At 51.5% G+C, this 16,099-nt stretch overlaps 1 protein-coding gene and 1 long non-coding RNA gene across 3 annotated transcripts in view; one reads left to right on the forward strand and one right to left on the reverse strand.

Annotated features, from left to right (window-relative positions):
- The window catches only part of PRMT8 (protein arginine methyltransferase 8), an 84,147-nt gene that overhangs the window by 62,697 nt on the left and 5,351 nt on the right, over positions 1 to 16,099 (forward strand). For both annotated transcript variants that reach the window (XM_082352890.1, XM_082352891.1), the window contains 2 exons: positions 6,906 to 7,021; positions 12,209 to 12,359. In XM_082352890.1, the coding sequence (XP_082209016.1) occupies positions 6,906 to 7,021; positions 12,209 to 12,359 (267 nt within the window). The remainder of the gene's footprint in view (positions 1 to 6,905; positions 7,022 to 12,208; positions 12,360 to 16,099) is intronic.
- Positions 2 to 6,874, reverse strand: LOC309610272. The gene is made up of 3 exons (XR_014233812.1): positions 5,393 to 6,874; positions 1,750 to 5,358; positions 2 to 213 (listed from the first exon to the last, which is right to left on the reverse strand). It is a non-coding gene; the product is annotated as an uncharacterized lncRNA (long non-coding RNA).

The following is a 16,099-nucleotide window of genomic DNA, read 5'->3' on the forward strand; positions in this document are numbered from 1 at the left end:
ACCTTCTGATTGGCTGTTGGGCTTTTTTATTTACTTATTTTTGCGCGTTTGGGGTGGAAAGCGCTTCAGAGGGCCGAGGATGTGCGGCTGCTCTCGCGGACACACCTGCTGTGCCTCTGGAGTTTACCTGTGACGCTTTCTGGATTCTTCTCGCTGGATGTTTTCCCCTGGTCCCAAGAGTGGGGTTCTACAGAGAGGAAATAAGCAGCGCGGCTGGTGGGAGATAAAGCGGGGAGAGAATGAACACAGTGCGAATGGAAAATGAACCAAGCAGCAGAAGCCGAGGTTTTGCAGAGCTTTCCGGGGGGCTGGAAGCTGTTAAGGGTCATTTATCCCCAGCGTCCACACAGGGGCAGGGACCGCGGGGTCTCCAGCCAGGCCAGTCGTTTTTGAACCCTGCTTTTGTACCCTTCAAACTTTTCAGCATAATACTGATTCTCCTTCACATTAAGTAAAATATGGGGAGAGATGGGGGCTGGGCATGTAGGTGTCGGGGGCAGGCAGGGGACTTATCCGCACCTGTGTTCATTATGCCTCATCAGCTGAAAACGTGTTCTCTTAGAAAAAAACCCCCCAGATGCTCCAACGTTTTATCTGGTCCCCAAAGGGTTGTTGTGTTCTATTTCATTTAAAGGGTAACCATTCTCTGTGACCCAAACCTGGTTCTCCGCGAGATTAAACGGATTATGTTTTCATAAGGTTTAGAGACAGCTGTGTGTCCTCAGCCAGAGCTAAAACGACCAAGGGGCAAAGGCCCCCCACACACAAGCGGGCACGTGTGCGATGCAACCAAAGCACGAGCAGAAATTCCAAACGGTCTAATGGGCTCTGCAGATCTGGGCTCCGGCCCCTGCAGTGCTAAACCCCCTTGGCAAGACTACCTACAGTGGAGGGGTTCCCAGACGGAACAGATGGGCCTCCTGCCCCCAGAGGCGGGGCCTCCAGAGTTCAACAAAGTCTTGTGCCGTCTAATCATCGTTCGTGCTGCTGGCGATACCACAGCTGGGCTGTGCCACAGCATGAGTGCATCTGTGTGTGTGTTCACACCCTTCTGGAAATATAAACTCAGAGCATGAAGTTCAGAGACGGGTTCAGGAGAAGACAGAAATGGGACGATTGTCTGAGGCTCTGTGCCCTATGCCTACAGCCCTTCTGGCATCATTTCCAACATTCGATAAACAATGAGAGGTAGGGGGGCCGAGGTTAGATGATCCTGCTGTGAAGTTGGCCAGCCCTGGCTTCACATCCTATGGGTGACCGTGAGCAAATTACCTAACATCTCCGAGACTCGGTCGAGATGAAATCCCCAATCCTGTAGACTTGCCACGAGGATTAAGTGAGGTGATATATAGTAAGGGACGTGAGAGTTCTTGGTGCTGCATGCACCAGCCTGGTCTCCAAGTGTATCACTAAACCCCTTCCTGCTCATGGCTCTGGCCCCCGGGCCTCACTGCCAAGCTTGTTGGCCTCCAGTGGCTCAGAATCTAGGACAGATGTGCCCTCCTGATAAGTTTCAGAAAGAGCTCAACAGTGGAATGTTGATCAAATGCATATATAAATAGGACATATTTTGCCCTGGAGCTGCGTGGTAATGCTGTTTTTGGAGTTCTTGCCGTAACTGTATAAATCGTGTTTGGGGGAGAACATTCAGGCCTATTCTTTGTTCTCACGTGCACTAAATACTGATTGAGCTCCGACCCTCGACACAGCTCTTTAAGGAACTTCCTCATGGTTTAAAAGCAAACATACCTCACCCTCCTCCTTGCCTGGATCATGGACCTTGGGCTCACGCATCTTGCAGTGAGGACTGGACCAGTCCCGACAGGCGCTGGGGCACTGGCCGCTACTCAGGTACCAGCCCAGGACTGGAGACCATGGGGTGGAGTCTTGTCCTGCCCATTGCAATGTTCATACCTTCTGAAAAAGAAAAGAAAATTAAAAGTCAGCCCCATTTTTTCTTGTGGAATCTCTGTAGTCTGTCAACACCACTCCCCCCAAAACGAAAAATCAAACACACCTTTAAATTTTATTTAACATATTCTCAAGTTTTCTATTTAAACGTTTTCTTTTTTAATGCCCTGTTTCTGTTTTTAGTGAAGGAAGCAAGCCCATTTAGAAATCTGTTTTAAATAAACAGGGATTTTGATTGCTCTGAGCTCTTAATCAAGAGTGAAAGCATAAAGGTTAATGATTGCCAAGGGAACAATTGTAAGCAAATTCCAGTTGGCTCAAGAACCAGCTAAAAAAGAAAAATCTTCAAGTGGGGCAGGAGAGGGAGACACGCCCAGTCCCTTGCAGAAAGGAAATTAAGAAAACAGTTTCTCCCCTTCCCTCCCCCCTTCTCCTCCCCTCCCCTCCTTTCTCAACCACGTGCAACGCGGGAACACCAGCATGAGTGAAATACGGAACCTGCCCTCAATTTGCTCACCGACTACTAGAGAACACACAGAAAGAGAGACATGATTGTCATGTACGAGGCTCACAGCACATATTTTGTTGAGTGAATGAATGAGAAAGTAAATGAAGGAATAGAAGTAAACCAGCAGACAGATGTGCAAGGTGGACGTTTTAACCCTGAGAGAGGAGCAATCATTAAAAATTTTTTTTACTCTGGGGATTTCTAGAATCTCAAAATTGGAAGGAAATTTGGTAGATATTCTATTTGATTTTTTTTGCCCAGTACATGAATCTAGAACCTGCTGAGGGTCAGAGGATGGGCACCAGCTTCCCCACCGACGAGAAGATGACAAGGAACCCCTCGTGTAGATTCGGTGGTGCCTGTAGCTGAAGGGTTGAAGGGCAGAACCTCTTGGAGGGCTCAGATGCTCTCCATGGGTTTCCCTTCCACCACCACCCCGACATCCAGAGTTCTATTTCTAGCCTATTTTACGCAAGGAGCTGACTTTGATCTAAGAGCCTAAAGTGTATTAAACTATTATACCCACCTTCCTTTCTGTCTAGAGGAGAAGCTGTAAGTGGCACCTGGTGGCACTTGCTCTGATTTTCTCTGAGGCAGTCCCATTTGCCCTAGCAGGGAAGCTCAAATTACTTGGGCCAGGGAAGGGAGGGATTATGTAGCTACAGGTCTCTCCAATGAAGAGTGAAATTTGTTTTCAGGTCTTTCATATTCCTGTCTTTGTTTTCAGGTTTATTATTTCCTCTGATATATCCATTCTGCTCATAAGCCCATTGGAAGAATTCTTCATCTCTGATACTGTGATTTTCACTTCCAGCATTTCCATTGGCTCTTTTTTATAGTTCCCATCTCACGGATGAAATTCTTCATCTGTTCATGCATGTTTTTTCCATTAGATTCTTTAAAAAAAAAAAAAAAAATAGGCAGTCTCTCTCTACAGGTTACATTCTTTTTTAAAAAAAATTTATTATTTATTTTTTGGCTGCATTGGGTTTTCTTTGCTGTGCGCGGGCTTTCTCTAGTTGCGGCGAGCGGGGGCTACTCTTTGTTGCAGTGTGCGGGCTTCTCATTGAGGTGGCTTCTCTTGTTGTGGAGCACAGGCTCTAGGTGCGTGGGCTTCAGTAGTTGCAGCACTCGGACTCAGTAGTTGCAGTGCATGGGCTCAGTAGTTGTGGCTCGCGGGCTCTAGAGCACAGGCTCAGTAGTTGTGGTGCATGGGCTTAGTCGCTCCGTGGCATGTGGGATCTTCCCGGACCTGGGATCAAACCCGTGTCCCCTGCACTGGTAGGCTGATTCTTAACCACTGCGCCGCCAGGGAAGTCCCTCCATTAGATTCTTTAAAATATTTATTACAGGTACTTGAACGTCTCTGTTAGATAATCCCAACACCTGATCTCTGAGTCTGTTTCTATTGACTATTTTTTCTTTTGGTGATAGGTCATATTTTTCTTTCTTTTCCATGTGTCTTGTAATTTTTATTAATGCTGGACCTTGTGAGTAATGCTGGACAGTAGAGACAGATACATAATTTATGCCCAGAGAAGAGCATGCCCTTTCCTCTTCCAGGCCATTAAAGTGGGAATTTTAGTCTATCTGGTCTGTAGTTATGGTAGGTCTGGGCTTTGTTGCTGCTTTAGTAACATTCATTGCACCATAGCATGGTCCTTTTCAAGAGTTTGTTTTAATACATAAACTAAACTTCACAGGTCCTTCTGATGTTATTTTTTTTAATCCCCAGAAAATTAATTACAATATTTCCTGGTGGCTGATGACCCTCACCCCGCCATTCACTCATTCAATAGACAAGACAGAATTACAACAAAAGATTAATGTGCTTGATGTCTATCCTCTCCCATCCCTGCCTCGCATATGGTAAAGAAGCTAATGGGAAATGAATAGTCAGCAGAAAGGAGAGAAAAAAATCTAATGTCCTGGCTGATCGGTCATTGAATAACTGCAAGTGGGGCAGTCTGGCTGGGGAGATAAGACACGAATTAACCCCTAAGAAGATAACTAAAACACGAGGCATTGTGAAGCAGGGCAGGCTTAAAAGTTTGGGAATACATTCCAATTAAAAAAGCGTTATCCGTGGACCTCTACTGTGCCAGATGCTCTGCTGTAGGTGCTGAGGATACAGGAGGAGAGGGCCCATGGTTGCGAGTCGTTGGGGAAGGTGTCACAATGGCCATTTGAGACTTCAAGTCCATTTGAAAATTGGACTGGAAGGGACTTCGAAAATCATTTAGCCCAAGGATTTCTAACTGGTTGGAATTGCCTATGTAGACGTGAAAATTCCAGCTCACTGGGGCACAAATCTGGAGATTCTGATTCAGTAGGTCTGGTTGTGGTCCAGGAATCTGTATTTTAAAGAGTGTCCCAGATGATTCTGGAACACAGAACCACTGAACCAAACTCCTCACTTTACAAAACAAGCCAGAGATAAGGGGACTGATCTGCCACGTTCACACAGCTTGGATGGTGGCAAAGCCAGAGCGCAAACCACATAACGACAGCAACAATTGTGTATCAAGGGCTTTCTATGGGCCAGGCACTGTCTTATGTACTTTACATAAATTATCACATTTATTCCTCTTAACAACTCTATAGAGTAACTATCATGATCGTCATTTCCATTTTAAAGAAGAAACCAACTCTTTGGGAGGTTAAATTCCTGCCTAGAGTTGCACAGCAAATAAACAGCAGAGCCCAGATTTGAAGCCCAAAGCCCAGGACTTTAACCATTACCCACATAGACTCCTAGATATCTGCCTAACTTTTTCACTGAACCTTAACTTAAAGCAGGGCCGGGAGAGGGAAAGAGCAGGTACGTGGCTGCAGGTCTCTTGAGAAGGGGTTTTAAACAAAGGCGGTGTGTTTTGGTGTGCATGTTCTATCTGGGTGAGCATGGACAGCTATTTCCAGATTCTAGAAGGAGGTCTTCTCTGAAGCATGTGCTGTTGACACACTTCCCCAAACATAGGTAGGTTCAGTTGGGACTTTGGCACCAGCCTCGTGTATATAATGGGATCTGACTGGCATCTTATCCTCAAGCCAGAATTTCACAAGTGCGCACCCTCTGGGAGATGGTTATTTTCTCGGCCTCCTCTCCCCGAGGAAGGTCTTTGTGTGCCCTTGAAAAGAATCTGAGTAAAAGGAGCACAGCTTTCCCCGATCATTCACACCTCCCTCCTCCCACCCCCCTCTCCTAAACACGTGCAGGCTCATGCGTTCCCTAAGGTACCATTTGTTTGGTGAACATTTAAAAAAAATTTAATCCTGTAAGATTTTAGAGAAAAGCGTCTCTACTGCAGTGTATTTCTAAACCCCTCTGAATAAACGGTCAAGTGAGATTTCAGCTGGCCAGTAACTAAAGACTCCGCTCAGGCACGCTCTGAGCTGTGGGGAGAGCAAATGGCTTTCCTGGTTGCTCTCACGACTGAGTCAGTGCAGCTGAAGGATTAGGACCCAAGCCGGGTTTGAGCCCCAGCTCCACGGTTTCCCTGCTGTGGGATATTGGGCCAGATACTGCCTGTGAGCCGGATGCCAGCTTCTGCAAGCCCCTGTTCTCTCACCTGTCGTACGGAGGTATCCTCACGAGGTTGCTGGGGAGATTCAGTGAAGGGTCTGGCCAGGGCTAGGTGATCAGTCAATGATTACCATCATTTAAGGGTGATCTTGGACCACCAGACCTGCATTCATTTACTCTCCAACCCTGCATCCTGAATACGTCCCCTGCTTAAAGCATCTTGTGAACAGCCCCAAGGGGCCAAGGAGCACTGTGGGGGTGCTTTGTGCCCCAACGGGGGGATATGTCTTATGAGATGGATCCTTAGTGAGAACATCATGGCGTGTGAGAAAGTCAAGGCCTCTCCTGGACCACCCCTGCCCCTGCCCCTGCCCCTCATTTTTTCAGCTGAGAAAATGGAGGTTCAGAGAGGTTAGGAAATTTGCACAAGGGCCTGGCCAGTCGGTGGTGGTGCTGGCATTCAAACTGCAGCCTGTTTCACTGAAAGCCCACGTTTCTTTCTGCCGCTTGAGAGGTTCAGCTGGCGGGGATGGGAGGAGGGAAAGAGATGGGCCTTGTAGGTGTGGAGAACGAATGGAACAAAGGCTCCGGGGTAGAAATGTGGACGGCAGAGGAGAGAGTTCGTAGGGGACTCTGAGGCTCAGAGAGGGGGCAGGAGAGCAGGTACAGGAGAATCAGGAATTTGGGTTCTAGTCCTGACCCTGTGGGAATCTGGCTGTGTGACCTTGGAGAAGTTTCTCAGCCTCTCTGAGCTTTACTTTTCCTAACCCTAAAGCGGGACCTGTACAAGCGAGATGGTGTGAATGAGCGTCTGGCACATTGCAAAGCTCTCCACCAGGCAAGCAACTCTCCTGTCCTCAGGCAGGGGAACACAAGCTGCCCCCCACCCTCTAGGACTCAGGAGGGTCGGGAGACTTCTGGGGGTCCCGCTGCCAGCCCTCACTCCTCGCTCTGTTCCCGCAGGGTGGGAGAATGTCTATGGCTTTGACATGACCTGCATCCGGGACGTTGCCATGAAGGAGCCCCTGGTGGACATCGTGGACCCAAAGCAAGTGGTGACCAATGCCTGTTTAATAAAGGTCTGCAGACGCTTCTTGCTCGGGCCTGGGTGTGCGGGGACCTTGCTGTGCCACCTGGACCCTTGGGCCTAGAGTAAAGGCCACGCCAGCTCCTGCAGGGCCTCAAGCTGTGAGGCAAGGTCACCTTGGCCAGAGCCTCCGGCAGCCCATGGTGAGCCGTCAAAGCCGGCACTGTCACTGAGCAGAGCTGGGGCGAGAGAGCCACTGGACTCCACGTGGCACAGGTGGGGGGTGGTCGGTGCGTGTCGCTTGGTGCTGTGAGGGGGGGAGGGGTGTCGGGTGGGCTTGGAGGAGCATCAGAGGGAGGACATCCTGGAGGCTCAGGTCGGGGGAAGCCCCTCCATTCCGAGGGGGCCGGCCTCTCAGGCACGAAGTCCCACACCCCAACCCGCTGTGTAAGCAGCCTCACGCCCGCCCCTCTAAGCACACCTGTGACCCGGCCGCGCGAGGCCCCCCTCCTCCTGAGTGCCCTTGCTGGTACGGGCCCTCCCGGCCTGTCCTCCGAGGCTTTCTTCAGCGCAGACGGAGAACAGCTTGCCGGCATCCTCCGCAGACCAGTCCTTACCCAGTGCGTTCTTATCGCTAACTATCCAGACGTGCCGAACTTGCCAGGGTACAGATCAAAGCCCCCCGAGACCTCCCCTCCCTTCCAGCCCCACACTCCTCCTAGAGGCAACTGCTGTCCACAGGATGAGCTGATCTTTCCAACCCTTTTTCTAAGTATCTGCATTTACATATGCTAATTTATCTTCATTTACATATGCTAATCTATCCTGTCCAACGATGGAACACTCTTGGTATTTCACTGCTTTTTTTAAAGTCTAGAAAGACATCAGTCTCATAGGCTTCAAGTTAATGTTTTAATCGAAGAATCTGGATTCACTGTGTCAGTTGTCGTCAGCCCTCCCAGCCCTCATCTTGCTGAGGCACACCTGCCTGCCCTGGTCCTGTGCACATCACTGCTTTTTCGGGAACGCTGGGGGGATGCGACGGGGAAGAGCCCAGGGGTGAGGGGAGGTTTCTGCAGGACTGATGCAAACGGCTGCTTTGTCCAGGTGAGAACGGTCCCTCGTCCCTGGTCACAGTCTTCCTGAGAAGAAACGCAAGCCTTGTCACCGTGGCATTTAAAAGGGACCTCAGAGGACAGATAAAACTAGATGTACCTCGTACAGGTCCCATCAGATAGACACCGCCTCCCTTTTGGAACATCCTGCCTGAGGATTCTGGCTCCAAGTCTAAGCCTTGGCCTCGCACGGAAGGGTTTTGCTGCTTCTTAACTCGGCCCTTTCTGAGTCCAGGCAGGGTTGATGAGGAGCAAACGTCCTTTTATTTCTTCCCACCAGCCCCTCTGTCCCCGAAGCCTCTCTCTCTGGCTTCCCAAACAAGATCCAGTAAAGTACACCCCAAATAACTCACCCATAGTGCAAAACATTGCTGCCAATATTGTAGTATGAGTAGAAATCTCCTGGTGCAACTGACTGCCAAAATGACACACAGCAGCTGTATGGAACCGATAGGCGTCTGCCCATGGTGGCATGGGGATAAGATTCCTTCAATGTGCTTGGGCCCTGGGTCGCTCTCTGCCCCTGCCCTGCAGGTGTGGCCACGGCCCTTGTGCACGTCCATGGCTGGTCCCAGACTGGCCTGCTCTGTCCCCACCTCCTTCCTCTCCCCCTCCAGCCAGGAACAGGCAAGGGTCTCTCCTTGGTTACACCTGAGTGCAGCCTGGGACTGTGGGTATGGGGGCGCTGGAGCTCTGGGCCCTTCATGCCTGTCACCTTTCTTCCTGAGCTCTGAGAAGGGCAAGGACGGCTGTGTTTGCTTCTGCCACCAGGAGAGCCGTCCGTCAGCTCTCGCTAATGTGCTCAGCACCATCTTCCTGGGGAAAACACTTGCCCTTCTTCACACACTTAATTGCTATTTTCATCGCTATTAACGTTGCGGCTTGTGACACTTTATTATAATTAAGACTCTGTTTTGACCAGACTTCTGCTCTGAGACATCCATTTGTAACATGATGTAGTGATGGGGACAGCATCGGCCGGGGCTCCTCTGAGTCACCGATGCCTGCGGAGCCCTGCGCCTGGTGGGGCGGCCTGAGGCCGAACCAGGGGTCTCGCTGGGGTCTCAGGCTGCGGCGGCTGCTGAAAGAGAAAGCCTTCTGGCAAAGGGATCAGGGCTCTGGGGGTCAGGATAATGCGTCTGCCTCTGGACACTTTGGGCCTGAGAGGAGGGAGGGCCCTGACCAGAGGCCTCTGTGTCTCTGAGGCCCAGCCACAGCTGAGTCACCCGCACAGGCTGCCTGTCCCCACCCCAGAGACCAGCAGTCTCCTCCCTCGCGCCCATTCGAATGCAGATCATACTTTCAGCCTGGACGGTTTTTGTTCCTTCAGAGGCCCCTATTAAGATGCAAATGTCCATAGGACCTAGAGAACGCTGTCAGGGCATTGGGGGCTGACATTGGTATCTGAGACCCTATAGAGACGGAGTCCCTGATAGAGGGGGTGCTTCTGTGTGTGTGTGCGCGTGTGCAGGTGCACCATTGCTCTGTGCATGCTGAGAGTGGTGAAGAAGCGAGCGGAGGACAGAGGAGAAAGGAACCAGGTCCAGAGGAGTCACGGGGTCTACTTCCCAGGTCTCTCTCTGAGTCCAGGCCAAGAGGCTTGAATATTTTTAGGTAAACCATAGAAAGTCTTGGAAGGCTTTAGATCCAGGGAGTGGCATAGTGTGAATGCGTCTCAGAGAGATTAGTTGGTTGGTCTGAAGGAGAGGCCTGGGGAGGGGATGGAAAGGAGAGTCCTCAGGCAGGGAGACAGTTTTAGGAGAAGAGTGATGAGTGTCAGGGGTTACATCGCTCACTGAGGGCGCACAGACCATAATGTCCAGACCCCGCGTCTAAAGGGTTCCAGTCTAATGGTGGGGACAGGGGCAGAGGTGGTGAGACCCCTGAGATGAGCCAGAAGCAGGGTGGAAAGACCTGGCGAGGCCTGTGGCAGAGGGCGCCTGAGAGAAAGGGACAGGGACCTTGGAAGGAGCCTGGAGCCTGGCGGGCTGGCCCCAGTGGAGAAGGAGAGGAAACGTCAGTGAGTGTAGACAGCGTGAGCCCAGCCCAGTGGACCCTGCCGAAGCCCTTAACAAAATCACAGTTAAGCACTGCTGCTCTAAGAGTTTTGGGGCTGGAGGGACCTGCAGACACGTGGCCGAGAGGGATGGCAAACGTCATAAGCTGACAGGTACTGGGGCTAAAAAGATTTCCCCAACGGGGGCAATGGCCCAAACTAACAGGGTGACGTGTAATGAAGGACCCTCCCCCCTGCACTCGGGTCCCAGAAAAAAGGATTATGCGAGGGATGTTGTGGGGAGGGGCTTGGCCAGGGGGAGCCGGCAGAGTGCGCTTTGAGGTCAGAGGCTGCTAGAAGTGGGTCCCAAACCAGGAGGGTGAAGGCGTCAGACGTCATGACTCAGGAGAGGCAGTTTATGCTGGAGAAGGAAAGGTTTAGGGGACCCACGTGAGCAGGAACGGGCGTTGGCTTGTTCCGTGGGTGGAAGTTACAGAGGCTGGTGTGGGCCCTGCTCGCTAGTTCTGAAGCAGGACCTACTGACTGGAGACATGGGGAAGGATTGGCCGCCTGGAAGGCGGTGAGTGCGTCCTCCCAGGGGGGTTGCAGGAGCCCACGGCGGCCACTACCTGGGCACGCTCCCCAGGGCTCTTGCATTCTCGGGGCAAAAGGGGACTGGCTTTCTAACCCCATCGAATTCTGCACGCCTGACCCGGGTTCACAGGGACCTTTAGTCCTGTTCCCCGTCCTTGGGCTTGCATCTGAAGTGATGTTACCGACTTCGAGGGCTCCCACAGTCCCCTGCACCTGCAGCCCCACCCTCTTCCCAACCGACAGGTCAGAGGCTGTCACAGCTGCCAGCCCGCACCGTGACAAGGCTCCGGGCTGGCTGGCTGCCTTCACCTCGCCTGCGCCTCTGCCCACTGCCCCCCTGTGGGGACAGGACTTGGCTTTGAAGCCCCCAGGATGCTTTGCATCAGGTTTTCCTTTATTCATCCTAGAAACGTGTGGAGATAAAAGTCTCTGTCTCTTCGCTGCTCTTGTTTCCCCACCCGGAGACCCCTCTCTCCTGGTCATCCCCAACATCTTGCATCATCCGGGTCTCAGGGGCGCCCCTGGGAACCGTTCCAGGCACACAGGTGTCTGTGTGGCCCGTACAGAGCTTTCAGGACAGAGGTCTCTGCCATACAGCCCGGCAGCGGGAGGTTCTTCCTTAGAGCTCACTGAAGGCGGTCTGGATGCCTCCCGGGCCTAGGAAGGTTTGCTCGGTCTCGCTGGAGGCGGCCAATGACAGGTCAGCATCCTTCACGCAGAAAGAACAGCACGTTGCAAACCATTGTTCATTACTCCTGCTCCCACGCAAGATTGATTTCCAGCCACTTCCCAGCTGAAACTGTTAGAATTATTAGTTCCTTGTGTTGTCCATTCCTAGCTAGAACTGAAAAATTCTCACCTCTTATTTCCCCCTTTCATTTTTTTTAACTGTCCGGGCTTGTGATAAATGGTCAGCCGACTTCCCCAGGCTCAGTCCGTGACTGTGTGGGCTCGGTCCTCACCCCTGAGATAATACTCCGTACCTCGTATTGCTGGGAAAGGAGTAGTCGGGTCTGCCGGAATCTGGGAGGGCTTGACAGAGCACACGCTGCTGCTTTGATTCAGTGGGTCTGGGATGCCCTCCCCTCCCCTCCCCACCCCTTGGAACTTGCCCCCCCGCGATGCTGATGCTGTCCTCCAGGGACCACACCGTGAGAACAGCTAGACGCACCAGTGATGCCGAGGTGGACGGCTCTGAGGATATCTGGGTTGGGTTTACGGCTGCTCTCATTCGCCCTCCTCTCCTCTCCCCTCCCCCGCATCAGCACTCATCCCCGGCAGATTTACCTTCCTAATTCTGCTGTCCTCAGGCTCTGACTCAAATCTGTTTGCAGCGTTGCCTTAGCGGACCCCACCCTAGAAAGGATGGAGGAGGTCATGGGGACGGGGGGTGGGTGGGCCTGGGAAGCCCCCCCAAGAGCCATGACGCCCTGGGGAGTCTGCCATCCATAGTGTCCCCGGGGAATGAAGCTGAGGACGGCCCAGACCCGGCGGAGGCACTAAGGGTCCGCGTTCTCTCTTCTCTGGGCTGCAGGAGGTGGACATCTACACGGTGAAGACGGAGGAACTGTCCTTCACATCCGCCTTCTGCCTGCAGATACAGCGCAATGACTACGTCCACGCCCTGGTCACCTATTTCAATATCGAATTTACCAAGTGCCACAAAAAAATGGGGTTTTCCACAGGTGAGCCTTCCGCTGGCCTTCCAGACCCTCCTGGCCTCGTGCCAAGGCTCTGTGGGACGTGACCTCCCCGGCCTGGACGTGGGGCAAGGGCCGGGGGCATCAGCCAGGGGCCCTCACTCGGCACCTCCTAAGCCTCTCCAGCCCTGGAGGAATCGCACGTCCCCAGGGTTTTGGCTGCCCGAGGAGAAGGTAAAACCCTTGTGGCTGGAGTGGGCAGAGCTGAGAGCAAGTGTCGGGTGGGGAGAGGCAGGCGTGGAGGCCACCTTTCAAATGCACGTTTGTTCACTTAGTGTTTCCCGAGCACCTTCTGTGTGGGTGGAGGATACGGAGGGGAACAAGATCTCTCTCTGTCCGCTGCCACGCCTCATGACAGGTTCAGCGTCTGCTTCCCTAGGCTGCAACCTGTCTCTACGTCTCCCTCCTGTCTTCCCAGCTTCTGCCCATCTTCATTAAGTCCCTGACATGCTCCAAACTCCTTCAGAGGTGCCTCATTGCCTGTAGCAGATTAGCCCAGATTGCTCCGCCTGGTAAATGGCAGGGGGTTGGTGCCCTGCCCGGCCCCATCCCACTTCCCCAGCCTCATCTCTCAGCACCCCACCCCTTCGCTGCTGCTCACGCAGCCCAGCACGCGCTGGCCTTGCAGCTCTCTGCACCCAGGCGTCTTCAGCCCCTCGGCCGTGGCCTCTGCGTGCCCCAACCCCTCGTCCATCCAGGGGGCAGGAGGGTCTTCTGTCAGATTTCTCTCCTTCCCGCCTGTATTTGTCTGCTGGGGCCACTGTAACCAAGTATTCCTCGTGGTTCTGGAGGCCTCTGGAGTTTTCTCCTGAGGCCTCTCTCCTTGGCTTGCCAACGGCCGCCTTCTCGCCGTGTCTTCACATGGTCCTTCCTCTGTCCTCATCCCTGGTGTCTCTGTGAGTGTCCTAATCTCCTTGCTCTACGAGGGCACCAGCCAGATTGGATGAGGGCCCACACTAAGGGCCTCGTTTTAACTAAAGACATTCTCTCCAAATACGTTCATATTCTGAGGTCCTGGGGGTCAGGGCTCCAGCACATGAATTCTGGGGGGAGACGATTCAGCCTATGGCAACTCCCCCATCCCTCTCCTCACCTGGCCACCTCCGGCTCAGGCTGCATCTCTCAGCTCAGGTATTATGATCCCCTCCTTCCCTCTAGGGTCAAGGTTAGGCCTCCTTCTCGGGGCTCCCTAACATCCTGTGCTTACGTCTGTCATGGCCACGCTTAAAGTGATACGGGTGCAGTCTAACAAAAAGATAACAAAAGGGTATAAAAAGGGGCATAAAGAGTTAAGGAAAAAGACCTCTCCCCCATCCATCCCAATCCCATGCCTGAGAGGCATATTTGTTAACGATTTATTTCGTAGCCTTCCAAAAAATTTCAGTGGTGCACAAGCAACTACATACCTATATACACTTTTTTTTTCTTTTTAATTTGAAATAATTATAGACTCACAAGAAGCTGCAAAAATAGTACATAGATTTCTGTGAACCGTAGACCCAGCTGCCTCCGCTGGTGGCATCTTCCATGACAGGAGTACGACATCCAGCTACACTTTTCTTGGAAACACAGGTCGGCTCGCACCATACACACTGCCCTCTGCTCCCTGTCTTTATTTAACCATGTGTCTTGGAGATGCCGCCATAGCTGCACGGAGATATATCCAATCTCTTTTTTTAAACAACTACCCGGGATTCCAATGTAGGCTGTGCCATTATTCACTGAACATTTCCATCGTTTTCTGCAGACCTGGGTCTCCCCACCGCTGGGCTCACATCTCATTAATCTCTGCCTTCTTAGCTCCTCCCAGCGGGGTGTGGCTCAGAGATTTCTAAACAAGTCTCTGTTCAATGCGTTTATGAAGCTAGGATTCCTGCCCTGAGCATGTGTTCATCCTGACCACTCACGGGAGGGCTTCCTGGGAATTGGGAGCTTGTCACCGGGGCTGAGTGAGCGTGCAAGTGGCGGGGATAGTTGAGTTCTACCAGAATTTGAAGATATGATGATTCACTTCCTGAAGCCATGGTGCCAATGGTCTCTTTCACGTGGTGACAGTGATCCCATTTGATCATGTTGTTTAATCCTTCGTCTGTGTTGCCCAGTTTTCTGATACCTTGTTTGATGTATTTTACATCTATACAGATGAATGATACTGGGTCTGTAGATTTGTTTTCTTGTGATCTCTCGCTCTCTGACTTTGCCAGCAGAGTAATTCTGACCTCATAGAATAAGTTGGGGAGTGTTTCCTCCTCCTTTATCTGCTGGAAGAGTTTTTGAAGGATCAGTGATATTTCCTTTTTAAATGCTTGCTGGAATTCCTTAGTGAAGGCACCTGAGCCTGGAATTTTCTTGTGGGAAAGAACAGACAAGAGACTTCACCTAATCCCTCACAGAAGGGCTTTTTCCAGAGTTGGTGTCTCCTGACCATCAAGACCAGGGTCTTCTGGTCTCCATCAGCCAGGCCAGCGCTGGTGCCTCCTCATCCTGGGGAAGACCAGAGGGCCCCGATCCGGGTCACTGTCAGCTGCTACTCTCCCTACGGGAGCAGCAGACGAGCTTATCTTCTCGGTGGGTGCGCAGGAACAGCCAGCGGGGGGAAGGGATATTTTACCTGGACCTTGAAGGATGGGTGAGACTCAGCTTTGCAATGGGGAGGATTGGGGCAGTGAGGGCTGAGGAAGAGCCCGCTTGAGGACGGTGCCTGTGACTGGAGGCCAGGGATGGAGCCACGGTGGCTGGCTCTGCTTCCTCCATCCCTGGGTGATGCCTCCCCCAGGGCCCGCCCGGCTGCAGGTGATGGGAAAGTCAGGTGGCAAGGGTACTCTGGAAAGAGTTCTGTGTCTCTAAAGCCTGGGCTCCAGCCCCGTAGCTCCAGGCTGCGTTTTTCTTTCCCTGAGATGATCTGTTTCCGGTGGATGACAGTGTGGTTTTGGTCCAGCATGTAGCAGACGTCTTTACCATCTTGGCCATCTTTACCAGCTGGCATGGCTTTGGCAGTGGGCTTTACGCAGACCCTCTGCACTCTGACCAGCAAGGAAAGAATATTTCTGCTTTGTTTTTAAGGACCTCAGGTGCGCAGAATTAGATTAATCCTAATTCGTGGTTCATGACATACTACCATCATGGGATCATGCACAGTTCACTTTTGGCTTATTTTTTAATTAATACAAGGGACACCTGTGAACTTGCCACCTAACTCAGTAATAGATTGTAAATAAAGTGTTATTAATTAGAATGTAATAGTAACTAGAATGCATTATTAACTAGAAGGTAATAATTCTAATTATAATTAGAATGTAAATACATTAGTTAATATCAAGAGATAAACTATTATTAATTAGAATGTAAATATTAACCAGAAATACATTATGAATAAATATAATATGATTATGCTTATAATTAGTAAATGCAAGTAAACTAATTCAGAGTCACATAATAAATCCCTGTGAGCTCACCATCTAACTCAAGGACTTAAATACTACCAATAGCTTTGCGGCTACCTGGATGGTCCCATCTTATCCCCTCCCGCCACATCGCCTCTAAATGAACATTATCCTGAATGTTCAGTTCCTTATCCCCTGCTATTTTAAAAAAGTTTTATCACGCGTATGTGTAGGCCTAAACAAGGTATCGTTTGGTCTCAGCTGGCTTTGAACTTCAGGCGAAGTGCAGCCGGCTGTAAGCGGCCCCTCCCCATCGGCCCCCAAGGTTTGCAGCTGCTCCGA

The sequence above is a fragment of the Balaenoptera borealis genome, assembly GCF_965194805.1.
Source record: "Balaenoptera borealis genome assembly, chromosome: 13".
Taxonomy (NCBI): Eukaryota; Metazoa; Chordata; class Mammalia; order Artiodactyla; family Balaenopteridae; genus Balaenoptera; species Balaenoptera borealis.